Source organism: Urocampus carinirostris, chromosome 1 (genome assembly GCF_059441175.1).
Source record: "Urocampus carinirostris isolate Australia breed hairy pipefish chromosome 1, RoL_Ucar_1.0, whole genome shotgun sequence".
Taxonomy (NCBI): domain Eukaryota; kingdom Metazoa; phylum Chordata; class Actinopteri; order Syngnathiformes; family Syngnathidae; genus Urocampus; species Urocampus carinirostris.
The window spans coordinates 10176587-10193943 of record NC_142349.1 but is presented as its reverse complement, the minus strand read 5'-3'; the positions used below and the strand labels follow the sequence as shown (position 1 = coordinate 10193943).

General features: G+C 40.3%; 1 protein-coding gene across 2 annotated transcripts in view; it reads right to left on the bottom strand.

The window, feature by feature from the left end:
- The window catches only part of triobpb (TRIO and F-actin binding protein b), a 35571-nt gene that overhangs the window by 11623 nt on the left and 6591 nt on the right, over positions 1-17357 (bottom strand). The window contains exons 5-10 of one of the 2 annotated variants that reach the window (XM_088325980.1): positions 17196-17313; positions 12810-12869; positions 1431-1487; positions 1101-1169; positions 931-1020; positions 738-847 (exon numbers count right to left, since the gene is read on the bottom strand). In XM_088325980.1, coding sequence (XP_088182106.1) covers positions 738-847; positions 931-1020; positions 1101-1169; positions 1431-1487; positions 12810-12869; positions 17196-17313 — 504 coding nt within the window. Of the gene's footprint in view, positions 1-737; positions 848-930; positions 1021-1100; positions 1170-1430; positions 1488-5145; positions 5588-12809; positions 12870-17195; positions 17314-17357 lie in introns of those variants that run through there. The other variant, XM_088325981.1, reaches the window with a different exon arrangement.

Here is a 17357-nt window from a genome sequence, read left to right as displayed (position 1 = left end):
TTTAAATTGTCAACTGCTGGCAGTAAGCGAGACAATTTGGAATGGGGCCAATATGGGCTCGACGAGATCAGTCTTTTTTGAAAAAAAAAAAAAAAAACATTTCCTGTATAAAAAAAATGTATACAGCGTACAACAATTTGGAGTGATCGAAAAATGTGTCAAATACAACAAAATCATATTAGTTGACAAGTATGCGATCTCTGTCACTCCTCTTTAATTCCTTAGTAAATGCTCATAATAAACTTTTATTATTTTACATAACATTTTATTTCCTTAATATAATCTTATTTATCTTGTTACTGTTTTTTCTATGTGTAATTGCATCTTGAATCTGTTTTACTGATGCTTTCGGGAGGACGGGAACGGACCAATTCGTTTTAAATGATTTCTTACGGGGAAAATTCGCTCATTACACGAGCAATTCGAGCCACGAACCACAAGCACAATCCTGGAACGCATTAAGCCTGTATGAAAAGACACCACTGTAATGGAAAAACACAAACAACGGTATTTGTGAAAAAATAATAGTAAAAAAGAAATTGAAAACAGTAATTGAAAACAATAATAAATCCTAGATAAATAAAGCAAATAAATGAAATGTTATTCAAAACACAAAAGCCAATGTTTTGCATCTTAGGAAACACAAATCTACATTGTTTTGTAATCAACAACAAAAAATGTAAAACCCGAATACACCCTTTGAAATAAAATGTATTAAAAACAAAAGCAGAAATTACTGTGTGATATCTGGTGAGGTAGTGGGCCTGACGCATTTCTTCAAAACCTCAATCCAGTTCCTCCTGATTCCCGCTGTCATAGCGGAGAGAGTGAACAAGGCCTCGCGTGTCTAGAGAATAACAGAAAACCTTCGGAGATACCAAACCATGTCCACAAAGAAAACAATACGTGACGGATCTGTCCCGTACTCACCTGTATCTGAAAGCCGTAGTTCTTTTCCACATCAAACTCGGCCACTTTGACGCACGATTTGAGATCAATTTCACCATCCAAATCATCTTTCTGTTCGGAAGACACAATGTACATTTCGGTTGATGTTTCTTCTATTTAATATCTACTTATAACACCCCAGATGGACTGACCTCCTCTGCACTGGAGTCTCTGTAGTACTTCAGCCCAGCATCGGTCAAAACAAACCAATGTTTCTTCCACTTAATTTGCAAACAAGATATCAAGTGTTAATTAGATTGTCACTAACATCAAAAACACAAAGCTATGGAAATGGAATAACAAAACAACTAAGAGATTGAAATGCAGAGGATTCGTACTCGTCACTTATTTTAGTCAAAAGCAGTGTATTGTTTCATTCCTTTTTTTGGTCGACTTTGTTTGCAAACCGCACATGTTTTTTCTAAAGGTACATGACAAATGAGAACAAAGACAGTTGAAAGAAAATAAAGAACATGTTTTACCTCTCCACAATCATCCAACTTTGACATCCAACCTTTCTTAAAGTTTAGGAGGTCAGGCTACAGGGCAGAGAATTTGAGGTCAATGTCATGACAAGGCTGATACAAACATTAGTCAAGTCAAGTCATGTTTATTAGACTCAAAGGGTTGCTGCGATGTGTTTTTTCATTGAGTATCTTGGATTCGTTTTTGTGACCTGACCTATACCAGGATCCCATTTCATCCATCCTCACTGCAAACAGTCAGTGATCATTTTGCATATTGATTATCGATCCATTCATTATCTGCACCGCTTATCCTCAGTAGGGTTGCGGGGTTGCTGGAGCACATCCCAGCTATCTTTGGGCAGTGGGCAGGGGACACCCTCAACTGGTTGCCAGCCAGTCAAAGGGCACACAGAGACAGACATCTCACTTGCTCATTCTCACCTAGGGACAATTTGGACCGGCCAATTAACCTGACATACATGTTTTTGGAACGTGGGAGGAAAACGGAGTGCCCGGAGGAAACCCATGCAAACACGAGGAGAACATGCAAACTCCACACAGGGGGTTCGATATCATGACCTCAGAACTGTGCCGCACAGGCGCTAACCACTCCGATGCCGTGCTGCCCTACTTTGATTATTTTTCCACCAATTTCACAAGGTTAAGAGTAATAATGATTATTATCTGCCAACTGCAATATGAGACAATTATAAGTGTTTTTACTTTACTGTGTGTATACATATATATATATATATATATATATATATATATATATATATATATATATATGTTGAGCTCTTTTTTGTAGTAAATTACGAAATTGATGCTTGTTTTTATATTTTACAATGCTTTTAACAGTTTAGTAAAAATAATGCGTACGACGAGATAATGTATCTTACATGTCTGTGACAAGTTTTAATTTCAGTAGACACTTTAAAAAGGGAGAGAAGAGATTAATGAACTTCAAGCTTGCAAGGAGTACAGGGGAGGACTGTACCCAAACCCTAAAGATGTGAATATTGCTATCTGTTCTGACAGTCTTTCCCTGGGCTTGGATTTCTATTAATTTCCCAGAAATCTTTTAGCTACATTACCAACTATAAGCCGGTTTTCATGTTATTGGACTAATGTGTGCTAATATATGACGTATAATGTATGCTGTTTTGGTTAAATAAAAGTTATGCTTCTTCACCTGTGCGTCAGTAACCTCTTGGTTTAACATGCATACGGATGTAAAGTGCCTGTATTGTATTTTGTTGAAAGGCTTCCTGTTTTCTGTATTTCGCAACGTTACTAAAGCAGATGAAGAAGTGGAGAGACTGTTTAGTGTGATAATGAGATAAGCTATTTGCATGGCATCTGTATCACAGGTGGTCTATTTGTAGATTATCTGATTTTTAATCAGTGATACTCATCAACCGATTAATCCTTGCACTATTACAGAACACACTATGCAAATCTGTGTTTTGGGCAACATGAGTGAAAATAGTGCGATCAAGAGATACGCGTTAATGCCTTTTCATTTGTTATCCATACCACTGGAGGTGGAGTGGTAAAGTGTCAATGCCCTTACCGCTGCAATTTGGGTTTGGATTGCAATTTGGGCCAACGATGATAATCAATTGATCAATCATTGCTAAAATAAACCTGGTTCGCTGGTTCACTGCTTCGCAGATTTTGAATTGTTTTTTTGTCATTGCTACCAACGGATTGTGCATTCTGTTCTGCAGCAGACAGTGGACAGCAAATGCTATCACGGAGGCAGAGGGCTGTGTGTTTGTTGGGTGCTCAGTCAAAAGGCAGGACAGGCGCACAAGTGAATGGGTCCACCCAAAACAAACAGCGACAGCTAGCTTTTAGCTGCTCATAATTTTAAAAGAAATCCATCAATTAAATCTGGCTCTGAGGAGAGTCAGAAGAAGAAAAAGGAATAGTGATCGCCAGTGGGTGCTCTGTGGATTATTATCGGGTTTGAGATGTCTGAGGCGACGTAGAGAATAAAAGCAATAGCAACGCTGCAGGTTTGGCGTATTGTTACGGCTAGGCTAGAAAAACAACTCTTGCAAGCTACACTAGGCCTGTGTCTCACCCAGGCCAGATTCAGGTTCAAAATGCTGCAGCGAGGGTTTTAACTAAGACATGAATGTTTGATCACCTCATCTCATCTAATTAGCTGCACCGCTTATCCTCAGTAGGGTCGCGGGGTGCTGGAGCCCATCCCAGCAATCATCGGGCAGTGGTGTGAAATAGCGAGTGTTTGATCACATAACCCCGATTTTAGCTAACCTGCATCGCTCCCTGTTAGCTTAAGATGTGATTTTAAGGTTCTGTTGGTAGTATACAAAATCATGCATGGATTTGCTCCCTCATATCTTTCAGACTTAATGTCGCCCTATGTTCCGGTCCGGAGCCTTTGCTCTAAAAATGCTTGTCTACTAGTGATCCCAAGAGCCAAGAAGAGATCCGCAGGTTCGAGAGCGTTCTCCATTCGGGCCCCGGTGCTGTGGAACGCTCTTCCCCCTGAGATTCGATCTGCAACCTCAGTGGAATTGTTTAAATCCAGGCTTAAAACACACTTCTATTCTATACCATATGATTAACCTATATTTTATGTTAACAATATCTGTGTATTATTTGTTATTGCAACACCCATTGCAGCCTGGTCACCCTGGAAGAGGGAGTACCTCATGCGCGGTCCCTTCTCAAGGTTTCTTTATTTTCCTCATGTTGAGGTTTTTGAGTTTTTCCTTGCCCTAATGTAGGTTTTAGATCAGGGGATGGTGTATTAATAGTCTGTAGTTTGCAATGATCTGTGGTCTGTGCAGTCCTTTGAGACTCTTTGAGATTAAGGGGTACATAAATAAACATGACTCGGCTAGATTACTTGGAGGTACAACTTGTGGGAAACGGCTACATTCTTCACGGTTGTATTTTACTCCTCACGGAGACCTGGCTCAACTCAGGATACCTGACAATAGTGTGCGCCTAGCCAGCCAGTCTCTAAATGGCTTTCTAATATAATGACAAATAAAAAAAATATCCTTTAACTGCAATTCTGGGTTTATATTTGTCGATCTATACTTGGTATTTCGTGAAAGTAACATACTGTCAGTTGATAAGGATGTCATCGCGAGGTAAATTTGACCCTTCAAAGCTTTTCTATAGGGATGTCTCTACTTGGCGGATTTTCACATTTCGCGGGGGTTCTGCTCCCTATTAATCGCAATAACTGAGGAGGGATTACCGTATATGCAATAATTACGCAAGATGCTGTTTCTTTCCCAATGTCTGGTATGAAAGACACATTTTGAACCTGTATTCCAGGATGACATATGTCGGCCATATTTTCATTACAAAGATACAATAATAGTTTTACTTATATTCTCAAGAGAACATTTCACAGCATTTTTCTCTTTTTGTAATAACATTGTCATAATCGTTGACAACCTCCAAATGACATTTATTTGATGCTGTAAAGTAGTTGACACATGTTTTACTGCACAAAACGCACTAAGGTGTTTGGGGAGACTGCAACAAATAGATAAAGTCTGGATAGGATCTGTACTAAAAAAATCTGGTGACAGGCTATAATAAAACACCCATAAATCCAGGACGGGTTACAAAAGTAAGCGTGTATGTAAAATGAGAAGATAGAATACAAATTGTAGTTTTCTATGAGGAAGAAGCCAATGATAGACGTTGCTTTCAAAGGACATAAAGACGCACTTACCGTCATGATAACAGGATCCAGATAGGACGAAGTTTAAAGAAAACAATATATATGAATATATATACAGTTAACTCATTAGACAAATACACTTCTCACTAACTCTATCGGAAATCCCCGTTCGATAAACTCAAGAAACCAGTCAAAAGAGAGGTACAACTTTCTTGTGCGACAAGAATCGATTTAAGATGAAACCACGCCATTCACAGTACCATCGAGCGAATATTTCCACATTCATGAGTACAATCTGAACTCCGGACTCCGATCGACATACGTTTACTTTTACGTAAATGCTGAAATGAGGGGAAAACGTGCCGCGCGTATTCGGCCTGTAGCCACAACACTTGTGTTTTCGACTTTGGGTTGACTTCCTGGGCGTCTCCGCTACAATCTATGAAGAAAACCCAACTGTTTAGCTCCCGCTCGCGAAACGCAGCATCAAAAGTATAAGCGCCGAGATATATTCAACCAGCCTCGCAAACGTGTTTAAAATACGTGCGCACGTTGGCCATCTTTAATGTGTCAAGTCTAAGTCATTTGCATACTTTTGATTGCAAATTTTGATAACTTCTGTACATGTTAGCGCTAGTAACTGTCGAGTTTGTTAAATTTCGGGAAGCAATAAACTGTAAAAGCTTTCAACGTTTAATAGTACTTTCCCCAATGTGATCCCTCTCATATGGAAGACCGATCCTGCCATTTGTAGAAATGTATCAATACTCTGTGTATCTTTCATGGGCGATTTTTGGTTCAGAGATTTGAAAGGGCTGAGCAACCAGTGTCTGGCTGGTTAAAGATGCCGTTATTTTTCCATTTCATTTAAAGGGACAGTGTGTAATATTTAGTTATTCCTAGTGGTACAAAAGCACCTTCATTCCGTTAGACAAGACAAGACAAGACAGACAGACACAGACAGATATACTTTATTCATCCCCGTAGTGAAATTCACACTTCCAGCAGTATCCTTGTGTTGAAAATAAAATCATGATAAAATAAAAGAAATAGAATGTGTCATAATAGTCTGTAAAAATAGTTTGCAATTGATTGAAATACTAGGCATAAATACATGAACTATCATACCAATGTTAATTTTTATTGAAAAAAAAAAAAAAGGCGAGAAATTTGTATTTCTTTGACAAAGTGGAATCCCTACCTAGAAGTTGCCACCATGTTTTTCTGACAAACATAGACAAATAAATTTGGAAAAGGTTTTGTGTATTTTATTATGGTTACTGTGGGTAATAGACTCTCGCCTGAACATGGTGCTTTTTTACAGAAAAACTGAATGTCCATGCACCGACCACGTAGCTTACACATACGCAACAATTAAGCTAGGTTGCATTTGATTCAAAGCAGCTAAAATTAGGTCTAATATCTGTTCATTACAACAAAATTATGGTGTTGGGTGGAGAAATTGTTGGTCAACATAACCACAGTATAACATACTCTCACCGTAATACACCGGAGCCTCCACAGACTCCGCCGCAATGGCGCAAATGACACAAGGCAAGCAAAACAGGAGCAGGGCGAGAGCAGTGGTAGGTATCATTTCAAGGCAGTGCAATATTTTTGACATTCTGTTTTGCGTGACTTTTTAAAAATCTTTTTATCCAGCATTTTTTTATCATATTAAAACTATGAAATGAAATGAGTTTTAAAAATGCTATTATTTTTGAGAGTGCTTGGCCACCCTAAAATTGGACTGATGAATATTTAAAAAAAAATCACGTCATACCTAAAAATATTAATATATCATGCAGACCTGTCAACTTACTCAGATAGCTCCCCTTAGTAATGATTGCAATTCCTCTTACTAATCAATAATACACCTTACAAATACAATGCTGCACCTATTTACTCACAGCAAAACAAACAATGTAGAACATGGGTCTCTGACTCAATTTGCTTGGGGGCCGCCGGAGATAGTTTGAGAGTGAGGTTGGGCACGAGAGAAACTGATAAAAACATTGCACTGTTCTCAAATATCATGTGAATCCAAATAATAACTAAAAATAAAACAAAAATGTTAATAATAAATATTGAAATAGACCAATCGACCAGCAATAAAGGAATTCATAGTTTGCGTGGGCTGAACTTACCGTACACAAAAATGTCAGTGTGTATTATTTGACAACTAATTGCCGTTGTATGAAATGAAATGATCTGCATTTATATAGCGCTTTTCAAGTCAATGACTTCCCAAAGCGCTTTACATTGTGCTTCACATTTCCCAATAGCGGCCGTGATCTGTGCAGCCATGTAAGGCGCTAACCTGCTTATTGGGGGTATTGGGGGTTCAGTGTCTTACCCAAGGACACTTCGACATGTAACCCGGACAAGCCGGGATTCGAACTGGGATCCCTTAATCCTAAGACGATCGCTCTACCTCCTGAGCTACTGCCGCCCCAATTGTGTAGTGCAACCAAAAATGAGTGCTAAAAAGCACAAGGAAGTAAACAACCTACAGAGACTCAAAGTGACCAAACAGGACAATTTTTTTCTCATTGTTTGGTGTTTAGCTATTGGGGGAACCCCTATGAGGAAGATGGCAGTCATGTATGTTAGCTCCCTCTAGTTTGAGGTATTTTTGCTTATTTTAAAAAAACATATATATATTGTTTTTTTAATAAGCGAAAGATTTCTACCACTAGGAGGCGCTAAATAATGCAATTTCTCGCTTTAAATTTACATTATTAGACAGGGCCCTTAAACTATCATTGCAATTTGAGACCTCTGATGTAGAATATAATGACAATATTAGCACATCTGCTACCAGTGATCGAGACGATCCGGATTAGAGCGGAGATGGACAAGACAAGATCAGCCTGACAAAAAAATGGTTTTTCTTTTTTCGTAAACTCTCATAAAAAATGTTATACAGTGTACAAAATTTGACATGTCAAAATAAAATATTACAAAATAAATATCAAAATAAATGACAAAATGCATAAATAAATAAAGTAACTTTCTTTCATATATTTAGGTATTACGTGACTTATTTATGTCCATTTATTTATATGGCATGGATATTTATTTATTTATACATTTATTCAGGTCCATACACCTTTTTCATGGGTAAATTCAAGCACTCTTAAGGCCAATTTTTAAAATTTTCCAGTACATTCAAAGGAAGAAACTAGAGCTTTTTTTTACTTTGATGACTAAAAACATTATCTTGTGGCTTGCATGCACTTTGTGCTGTTTGAGCTGTTCCAATCTATGATCAATGATCTTTTTGTGTCAATGGGCTGCTACAAACTGACATAAATTCTGCTATTCTGCTTCAACAACACACGTGCAGCTTGCCTACATCACACTTTTTTACAAACATGGAAATGGAGTTTAATACGAAAGACAATAAGGGAAAGACAGTACACTACACTATGTATAAAAAGTAGAAAAATGAGTCCAAAATGGACTAATAATAATGATTGTTCCGAAGCAGAGTGTATTCAATCTGCGGACCTTTTGCTTTTTGTTTTACGTATTTTAAGTTACGGTATATATTTGAATGAATTTCAGAATTTCTGTATCTAAATTGGTTCAAATAAAATTGTAAACGTTTTTTTTTTTGCATTTTATCATTTATTTTTAGGGGCCGGTCACACAGCTGTTTGCGGCTGAATCACGGCTAAAATTTTGCGTTTTTTTTTTTTGCCCGTGGTTGCCCGCGATGGAAAATGCGCAAAATTAGCCAACCCGCTGTTCATCGGTGGTATGCCCGCAAAACACACGCCGGCGACTGTTCCGCTTACTCATCGCGTCATTTTCGCGTCATTTTCTCGTGTGGACCACGGGTATAAAAGCTCCCGAGCCGGTGTTGTGCCCAAATCCGACTCCCACGGACGAGGTCACTACGGTGACGGGGATCCACGTTCACCCCTTGACGTCTCGAGCACAACTGACGTGTGCTCGGCAAATCGCACTGTATATACTCGGAGAAAGGCGTTTGACCGTCACACGCGTAACACGCTAATTTCACGTAATAACACCGCGATACAGGCGCAGAACATGCTATTACCATGCTCCACCCACGATTACCCGCTGAAATTTCCCGTCCTACCCATGTGTAACCACGCCCTGGCCGCGGCCAGAGCACGTCGTTCCGCGTCATTTCCGCGTCATTACCTCGTGTGCCACCCGCGGTTAACACGTGCTCAAAGTTTTGAGCAGCTCAAAATTTTTTCGCGCGGCCAACCGCGTGTGAATTTCCGACCGCGAGTAAAGCACTGCTGTTTCTCGTCTATATGGCGGTCTCTAAGCGTCCAACAGCGCCCAACAGCGCCCAACAGCGCCTGCTTCACGGCCAGAAATTTCTGGCCGTGGTTCAGCCTCGATACGCCCGTGAAAGGCTGTATACCCGCGCTCTAAAGAATTGAACAGTGCAAAACTTTTTCGTGCTGCCACCCGGGCGCGAATTTCCGACCGCGTGTTAAGCACTGCTGTATCTCGTCTGTATGGCGATCTCAAAGCGTCCAATAGCGTCCGCCTCGCAGGCAGAAATTTCTGGCCGTGATTCAGCCGCAAACGGCTGTGTGACCGGGCCCATAGAACTGAAGAGTAATTTTTTTTATTTGATTGTTTTGCATTTTCAGGGATTTTGTGATCTTGTTTGACTTTAAATCCGTTCAGTGTGTAAAAAGCTAAAATTGTTTAGTATTTTACAAAAAAAAATTCTGTAGATCCATGAATACTGTAATCTACATTGCATATGCTTTGCTAGGATCCTCTGCAAAACATATAAAATTACTAATTCCTAAATAATTTGGTGCACAATGTTTTATTATTATTGATAATGTATCATCAAGAAAACAAAAAACCTGAGAAGCCGTTTGGGAGCCGAAAGAGGGTCTTCTTAGAGGGTCAAGCCAAAGAGCTGGTTTTCTAAAAGGAGCTGTCCACTTGGGTGCAACCATTCGGGGGTAGTGACGCTTCGCATGATAATGCCATAATGACAAGCCACCAGAACAGGCGTGGCAGCGTCATTTTCACAAACTTTTTAAACATTTTTCTTCATGTAGTGCATAATCTATAGCGGTGTTTTTCAACCTTTTATGAGCCAGGGCACGTTTTTTACATTGGAAAAATTTTGCAGCACACCACCAACCAAAAATGTTATAAAATGACACTGAACAGTATGTTTAATTACAATATAATTTATAATACCCCCAGTTTTCACAGCACAGACTCCTGACAATGACATAATATTTGCAGAAAATGATTCATAAATGTTTTATAAAATTTTAAAAAGAGACATTAGATAATTTCTCACGGCACACCTGACGATCTCTCATCTCTATAGAGTCAGACATCAAAGAACCATGGCAATGGAAACAACTTTCAAGAACTTCACCCAAAACTCAAGGGAAATCCCTGACCTTGAAAACACAACATTGAAGTTCGAGCATTTTCAAGGATTTCAAGCATCTGTATAAAACCTGTTCTTTCCTACATATGGAAGGATTATTATGTTACGTAAATTGACATTATAAAGTGTTATAATTTGTGGCCATCTTGGCTCTGGAGGTAATACAGGTTATTCTTTTCGGTCAAAAATGTTGCTTGTAATTTGAGATTGACAACATATTTAACCTGTTTTACTTTACTGTAATATTTTGTTTCCTAAGAAAATACCAAAAATACTACTTAGAATGAGCAAAAAAAATTACGTGCTTTGCTAACTGTTTTTTTTACGGATCTATTTTTTGCAATGCAACCTTAAACGGCTACCCGAAACTAAATATGTTTTTAGGTATATTCCCCGGGGCGGCACGGCGAAGCAGTGGTTAGCGCGTGTGCGGCACAGTTCTGAGGTCATGAGATTGTGTGGAATTTGCATGTTCTCCCCGTGCTTGCGTGGGTTTCCTCCAGGCACTCCGGTTTCCTCCCACATTCCAAGGACGTGCATGTTAGGTTAATTGGCCGCTTCAAATTGTCCCTCGGTGTGAATGAGCGAGTGAGCGACTGGCCGGCAACCAGTTCAGGGTGTCCCCTGCCCACTGCCCGAAGATAGCTGGGATGGGCTCTGGCACCCTACTGAGGATAAGCGGTGCAGATAATGGATGGATGGATATATTCCCTGTTCTACTTCATGAGCAGATAACTAGCATATAAAAATAAAATAAAACGACATGGCGATCTGCTGCCACCTACAAAGATGGATAAACGTTGCTAATTCAGGACCCCCGCAAGACAAGCTGTTACGACAAAAAAATGAAAAAATGTCTGCATAATATAAATATACAATCCAAAAACGATATTCCGTCTATCTGATGTTACATATCCAAGGAGAAAAGGAAGGTCTTACATGCACAGACCATTCTACCATTTCACATCCAATGTGGCAGTGACTACGACATAAAAGTTAGCACAAAGGCAGTGCCGCGTCTGGATTTGCCCTCCCAATATCCGGGTTGACCATCTTTCTCGCTGTTGGTTTCACTTGTTGCAGCCCAGGAATTTCAACACATGTCCCAGCCAGCACACCGCAAGTGTAAAAGCTTAGTATAAATTTGCTCAAAGGCATTACTGTAAAGCAGGGCTCCCAAACTCACACAGGGGCCGCTGAAGCTAGCTTCTGGTTGAGATAAAGCCAAATTGGGTTTTCCACCCAAAAAAAAGCCATTATAAAAATATCCCACTGTTCTCAAATATCTACACAGAATATGATCTAAAAATAAAAATATTAAAAATTAATATGAGAAGAAATCAATTATTCAGTCGGAAATAAATCCATATTTGCCGTGTGCTGCTTTTACATGTAAGGGAGAGTGTGTATTTTTGACCGTTAGATGTCGCTGTATTGTGCCGGGCAACCGAAAACGAGTGCCATAATGAAATAATACAAACTACGGAGACTCAAAGTGACCAGAAAGCATATTTTTTATGCCCAGCCTTCCACAAAGAAAGAAACAAAAAAAAGAAAAAAAGAAAACAAGGGAAGAGAAAACATAAACCAGAAAAAAAATTCAAAATCTGAAAAAAGGAAAAAGTTAAAAGGTAACGAAGACAGAAAAAAGAAGACAATGAGAAAATGTAAAACACCCAAAAAAGAGAAGAAAAATGCAAAAGAAAAATAAATACCAGTACAAGGAGAAGCAAAACAGACAGGTTATCTTTTTTGGGGGTAACTGAAGCACTAAATTGGTCGACAATCATGTCAGATTCCTTTAAGGGGGGCCTCATGTTATGTAAAGTAAAGACAAATTTAAAAAAAAAAAGAACGTATGTGCGATAGTTCGTATATTTTTGCTTATTCTTTCAACGAATGAAGGTTTTTTTTTTACTACTAGGAGGCGCTAAATAATTCGCATTGTCCCTTTAAACTATCATCCCGTGGGCCACATTTGGCCCCCACGTACAAGACCCCTGCTGTAAAGAGTCCTAAAAACTTCTGTGCAGTAACAAGAAGAACACGATGAAAAGGGTTTCTATGGTGATGAACCTTAAAGATGGTGCGAGAACATTGGTCAACTGCCATTTAGTTTGGGAAACTGTGAAACAAAGATTTATAGTACTGAATTTATGTGAATTTTTCTGGTGCTGGTCTCGTTGAACTTTTCGGAAATAGTTATTGTGGTATTCAACGCATGCAACAAACAAAATTTGTTATGAATTATCAACATAGAGAGAAAGCTCAAGCTGAATGAGGAAGGTGTGTCACAAACCTGCATTGATGCTGATCTAGAACGAGTACTGGCCTCATCCGTTGTGGGACTGCAGGACCTCTAAAATGGAATCAGAATTGTCTCTTTTGTCACTGATAAAAATGTAGAGAACATTGTTTACGATGAGATTAGAAATACCACTCCAGGATGAACACGTAATAAAACCTTCAAAATTAGATAACAAGGATGTCGAAATAAATTGGCAAATATCTAACCCTGATCGGGCCTAAGTTTTAAGTGTATCGTAACAATAGTGCAACGAAAATTAGTGCAACAATATTAAGCCACAAAATTCCCCAAAGTTGATAAATACGATGTGTTTACCCTTTTTCTATACATAGGCTGTATATTTTTTACAGTCTTGTGTGCTTGTTCAGTCAACAAATATCGCCGAGTCCGTTTGCTTGGCAATGGAAGCAACAGGAACCAAACTGGGACCACGGAGCTGAGAGTGCTAGCCACTAGTCAATTGGGATTGTTGATGTCTAAAGAGAGGCACTACATTTTATCTCATCGTCACACTACATTTACTCATGGTGCTTCGTTGTGCAACCTATAATGGAACATCATATGAAAGAGTTCGGCATAAAAAAACATTATACAAAGTAATACAATGAGTAAAAAAAAAGAGTGATGATGAAATACAACCTAATGCCTTTTCCTATGTCATCTAGATCCATACTGGTGTATTGTTTACACAGCGGATTTGGGCTTATTATTTTTACTATTACCAGCTCGGTGGCCTTGGGGGTAGGGCGCCCGCTCCGAGACTGGGAGGTTGCTGGTTGAAGCCTCGGCCGAGTCATGCCTAAGGGGCCGGTCACACAGCCGTTTGCGGCTGAATCACGGCTATAATTTTGCGGGGTTTTTTTTGCCCGTGGTTGCCCGGGATGGAAAATGCGCAAAATTGGCCAACCCGCTGTTCATCGGTGGTATGCCCGCAAAACAGACGCCGGCGACTGTTCCGCTTCCTCATCGCGTCATTTCTGCGTCATTTTCTCGTGTGGACTACGGGTATAAAAGCTCCCGAGCCGGTGTTGTGCCCAAATCCGACTCCTACGCAACACCCCCACCCGCCCACCCCCTCGCGTGAACGCGCATTCTGCTGCGATCGCTTTTGTTGGAAGCGTGCATTGACGTTGGTGACTTTTTCATCTGCATTAACAAACGCATTTTGTAGAATACGATCGCACTTTATTGTTTAAATAAACGCGTTATATAGACCAGGATCTCCCAATTGTTATAATTAGCTCGCTTTATTGTTTTAATAAGCGTTTTAGATAGAATAAGATCGCTTTCGTTGGAAGCGCAGCAGAACGCGCGTTCACGCGAGGGGGGGAGGATTTTATATACGGTGTGCATTACCGTTCGATTACGTTCACAACAAAAACAAAGACGGAATGGTTTAAGTTGTATTACATTTCCAACAAATGCAAGACGAAGTGGTTTTGGTTATATGTTCGCCATTACATTCCCTAAAAGTGAGATAAAAAGAGGTAAAAGTGGTTGTAGTAGCGAGGGGATGCAAATCTCGGCACCGGGCTGTAGAAATCATAACCGCACAAGACACAGTCCCGTGAAGATCAAGATTTCAAGCTATGGCATCATTTTTATTTTATTATCTTGAAAAGAAATGTCAAGAAATAAAAATGGATTAAGACGAGGTCACTACGCTGACGGAGATCCATGTTCACCCCCTTGACGTCTCAAGCACAACTGACGTGTGCTCGGCATTCGCGCTGTTTATACGCGGAGAAAGGCGTTTGACCGTCACACGCGTAACACGCTAATTTCACGTAATAACACCGCAATACAGGCGCAGAACATGCTATTACCATGCTCCACCCACGATTACCCGCTGAAATTTCCCGTCCTACCCATGTGTAACCACGCCCTGGCCGCGGCCAGAGCACGTCGTTCCGTGTCATTTCCGCGTCATTACCTCGTGTTGACCACGTGTGCGGCACGCGGTTTAACACGTGCTCAAACTTTTGAGCAGCTCAAAAGTTTTGCGCGCGGCCAACCTCGTGTGAATTTCCGACCACGAGTAAAGCACTGCTGTATCTCGTCTATATGGCCGTCTCCAAACGCCCAACAGCGCCCAACAGCATCTGCTTCACGGCCAGAAATTTCTGGCCGTGGTTCAGCCTCGATACGTTCGTGAAAGGCTGTGTACCCGCGCTCTGAAAATTTGAGCAGCGCAAAATTTTTCCGCGCTGCCACCCGCGCGCGAATTTCCGACCTCGTGTTAAGCACTGCTGTATCTCGTCTGAATGGCGATCTCAATGCGTCCAATAGCGTCCGCCTCAAAGGCAGAAATTTCTGGCCGTGATTCAGCCGCAAATGTCTGTGTGACCGGCCCCTTAGACTTACAAAATTGGTACTCATTGCCTCCCTGCTTGGCGCTCAGCATTAGGGGTTGGAATTGAGGGGTTTTGTCACCTAATGACTCCCAACACATCAGTTGGGTTGAGCGAGGGGGCTGGGAATCCCCTCCTCTGTATCATTCTCCCAGAAATAGTCAGTAATGTGTTCTTGATTCTAGCCACCTCCCACTAGGGGGATATGGCTCCGGTATGTATATATAATATTTTTATTTTAGGGCCGGGCCAGGAGAATATAGTCAGACATTACTCTGGTGGTGGCCGAGGTGAGAAGAGTCCTTTAAAATGTTGGCTGTGCGGCGTTACGGCTAATTGCAGCCAATGATTTTCTGGGCTGTGTTGATTTCTTTCTGTCCGCTGCCGTGCTCCCAATATATTACACTATGACGCCGTATGCCAGTACAGTAACTCAAAGTTAGGGAGTGTGCCATTATTCAGCTAGCGTGTATGTGCCTCAAAAGCCTTTAGCCGTTGTTCTAAAATTCATGAAAAATCCCAACTGTACTGCAACTTCAATTGAATTTAATCCAAATTGGGGCTCAATTTACTCCTTGTTGTGTTGTGGACTTAATGTTCGGTGTCAGGTTGGGAAGAGTGAACGGGAATGAATGTTTGGTGAATGGGAGTGGGTCCTTGACTCAAGCCACCTTCCAATAGGGGGATATGGCTTAGATAGAGAGCTAAAGAGATAAAGAGATAGAGAGAGAGAGAGAGAGAGAGAGAGAGAGAGAGAGAGAGAGAGAGAGAGAGAGAGATAGAGAGAGAGAGAAACACATTGGAAATAGAACAGAAATAAAAAGAGCCACAGAAAGGTGTATAAAGGGTCACAGAGAATCATTTCCCTCAAAAAGTACTTTAGAATTCCATTCCGAAATTTCAAAAAAGGTTTCATAGAAAGAGAGAAAAAAATAAAGAAATAAGAAAAAGACAGGGTGAGAAAAAGAGAGAGGTTGGGACAAAGAAATAGAAAAATGGAGAAAGAGAGTTAGAGAGAGAGAGAGAGAATGTAAGAAGCAAAAGAGATAAAAAGAGAAAAAAAAGTGAGAAAGGGGAGAAAAAGAGAGAAAGAAAAAAATCCAAATAGAAAGAGAGAAAGAGAGAATGAGAGAAAAGGAGAAAGAGAGAAGGGTAGAAATAGAGAAGGGAAAAGAAAGCGCAAAAGAGAGAAAAGAGAGAGAAAACAAAAAAAGGACGAGAGGGCAAAAGAAGGTAAAAAGACATAGTGAGAAAAAGAGACAAAGAGGAACGAGGAAAGAAAACGAGAGAGAGATAGAGTGACAAAGATAATGATAGAGAGTAAGAGAAAAATGGAGGGAGAAAGGGAAAGAAATAGAACTACAGCATCTTTTTGAGAGGCACCTGGCTTTGGCAACATCAAGTGGACATATTTCAACCTGCAGCTCGTTTTTCTCTTGCGCTTCCCTCAGCGTTGTCTCGTGGGCCGGATTCAATCCCTAAGTGGGCCTGATCCCCCCGCGGACCACCTGTTTGACACCCCTGACTTAGAGTAATTTGATTACATAATAAACAACTTTCTTTGCCTGCAAAATCTCTCCCACCTCTACCTTTGTAAACCGATGGCTCAAGTCTGAGACACGTGAAAGCTCGATCAGGTTGAAGCCAATTTGGCAAAAAAAAGCTTAATTGCTGTTAAAATTGTCGAGAAAAATTGTTCAAGCCTCACATTGTTTAGTTGCTGTTAATAGTGTCAATAAAATTGGTCAAACCAAAAAAAAACACGTGTTTTCCTAGCCTCCGCGATCTTCTGAAGATTTTCTCCGCCGTTTTTTCGTGCCAGAATTATAGCCGTGGTTATCACTTTCTGCATTATGTTTCGACTTATTACTGACACTGAAGAAATGACCAATTTTATGTTGATTTCCCCAGCAAAAATGATGTGTCTAGGACTCAGGGACGCGGGCAAACAAGAACACTGACGAAACAATGCGATTTTCAATCATGGTGTGCCAACCACAGCTACTTTATACTATTTTAAACTTACCTGCAACGAAGAGACGGAATAAGCTTGAGACAGATAACCAGTTCTGCTAAAGTGCCATTCTTTGTCATTTTCCTCTGTGTCTTCCCACTTTCTGAAGGGATGCTTGCTCAGGGAGTGGCTAGAACAGAACATTAGAGCTAAGTGTCAGAAGTCATTAATAGA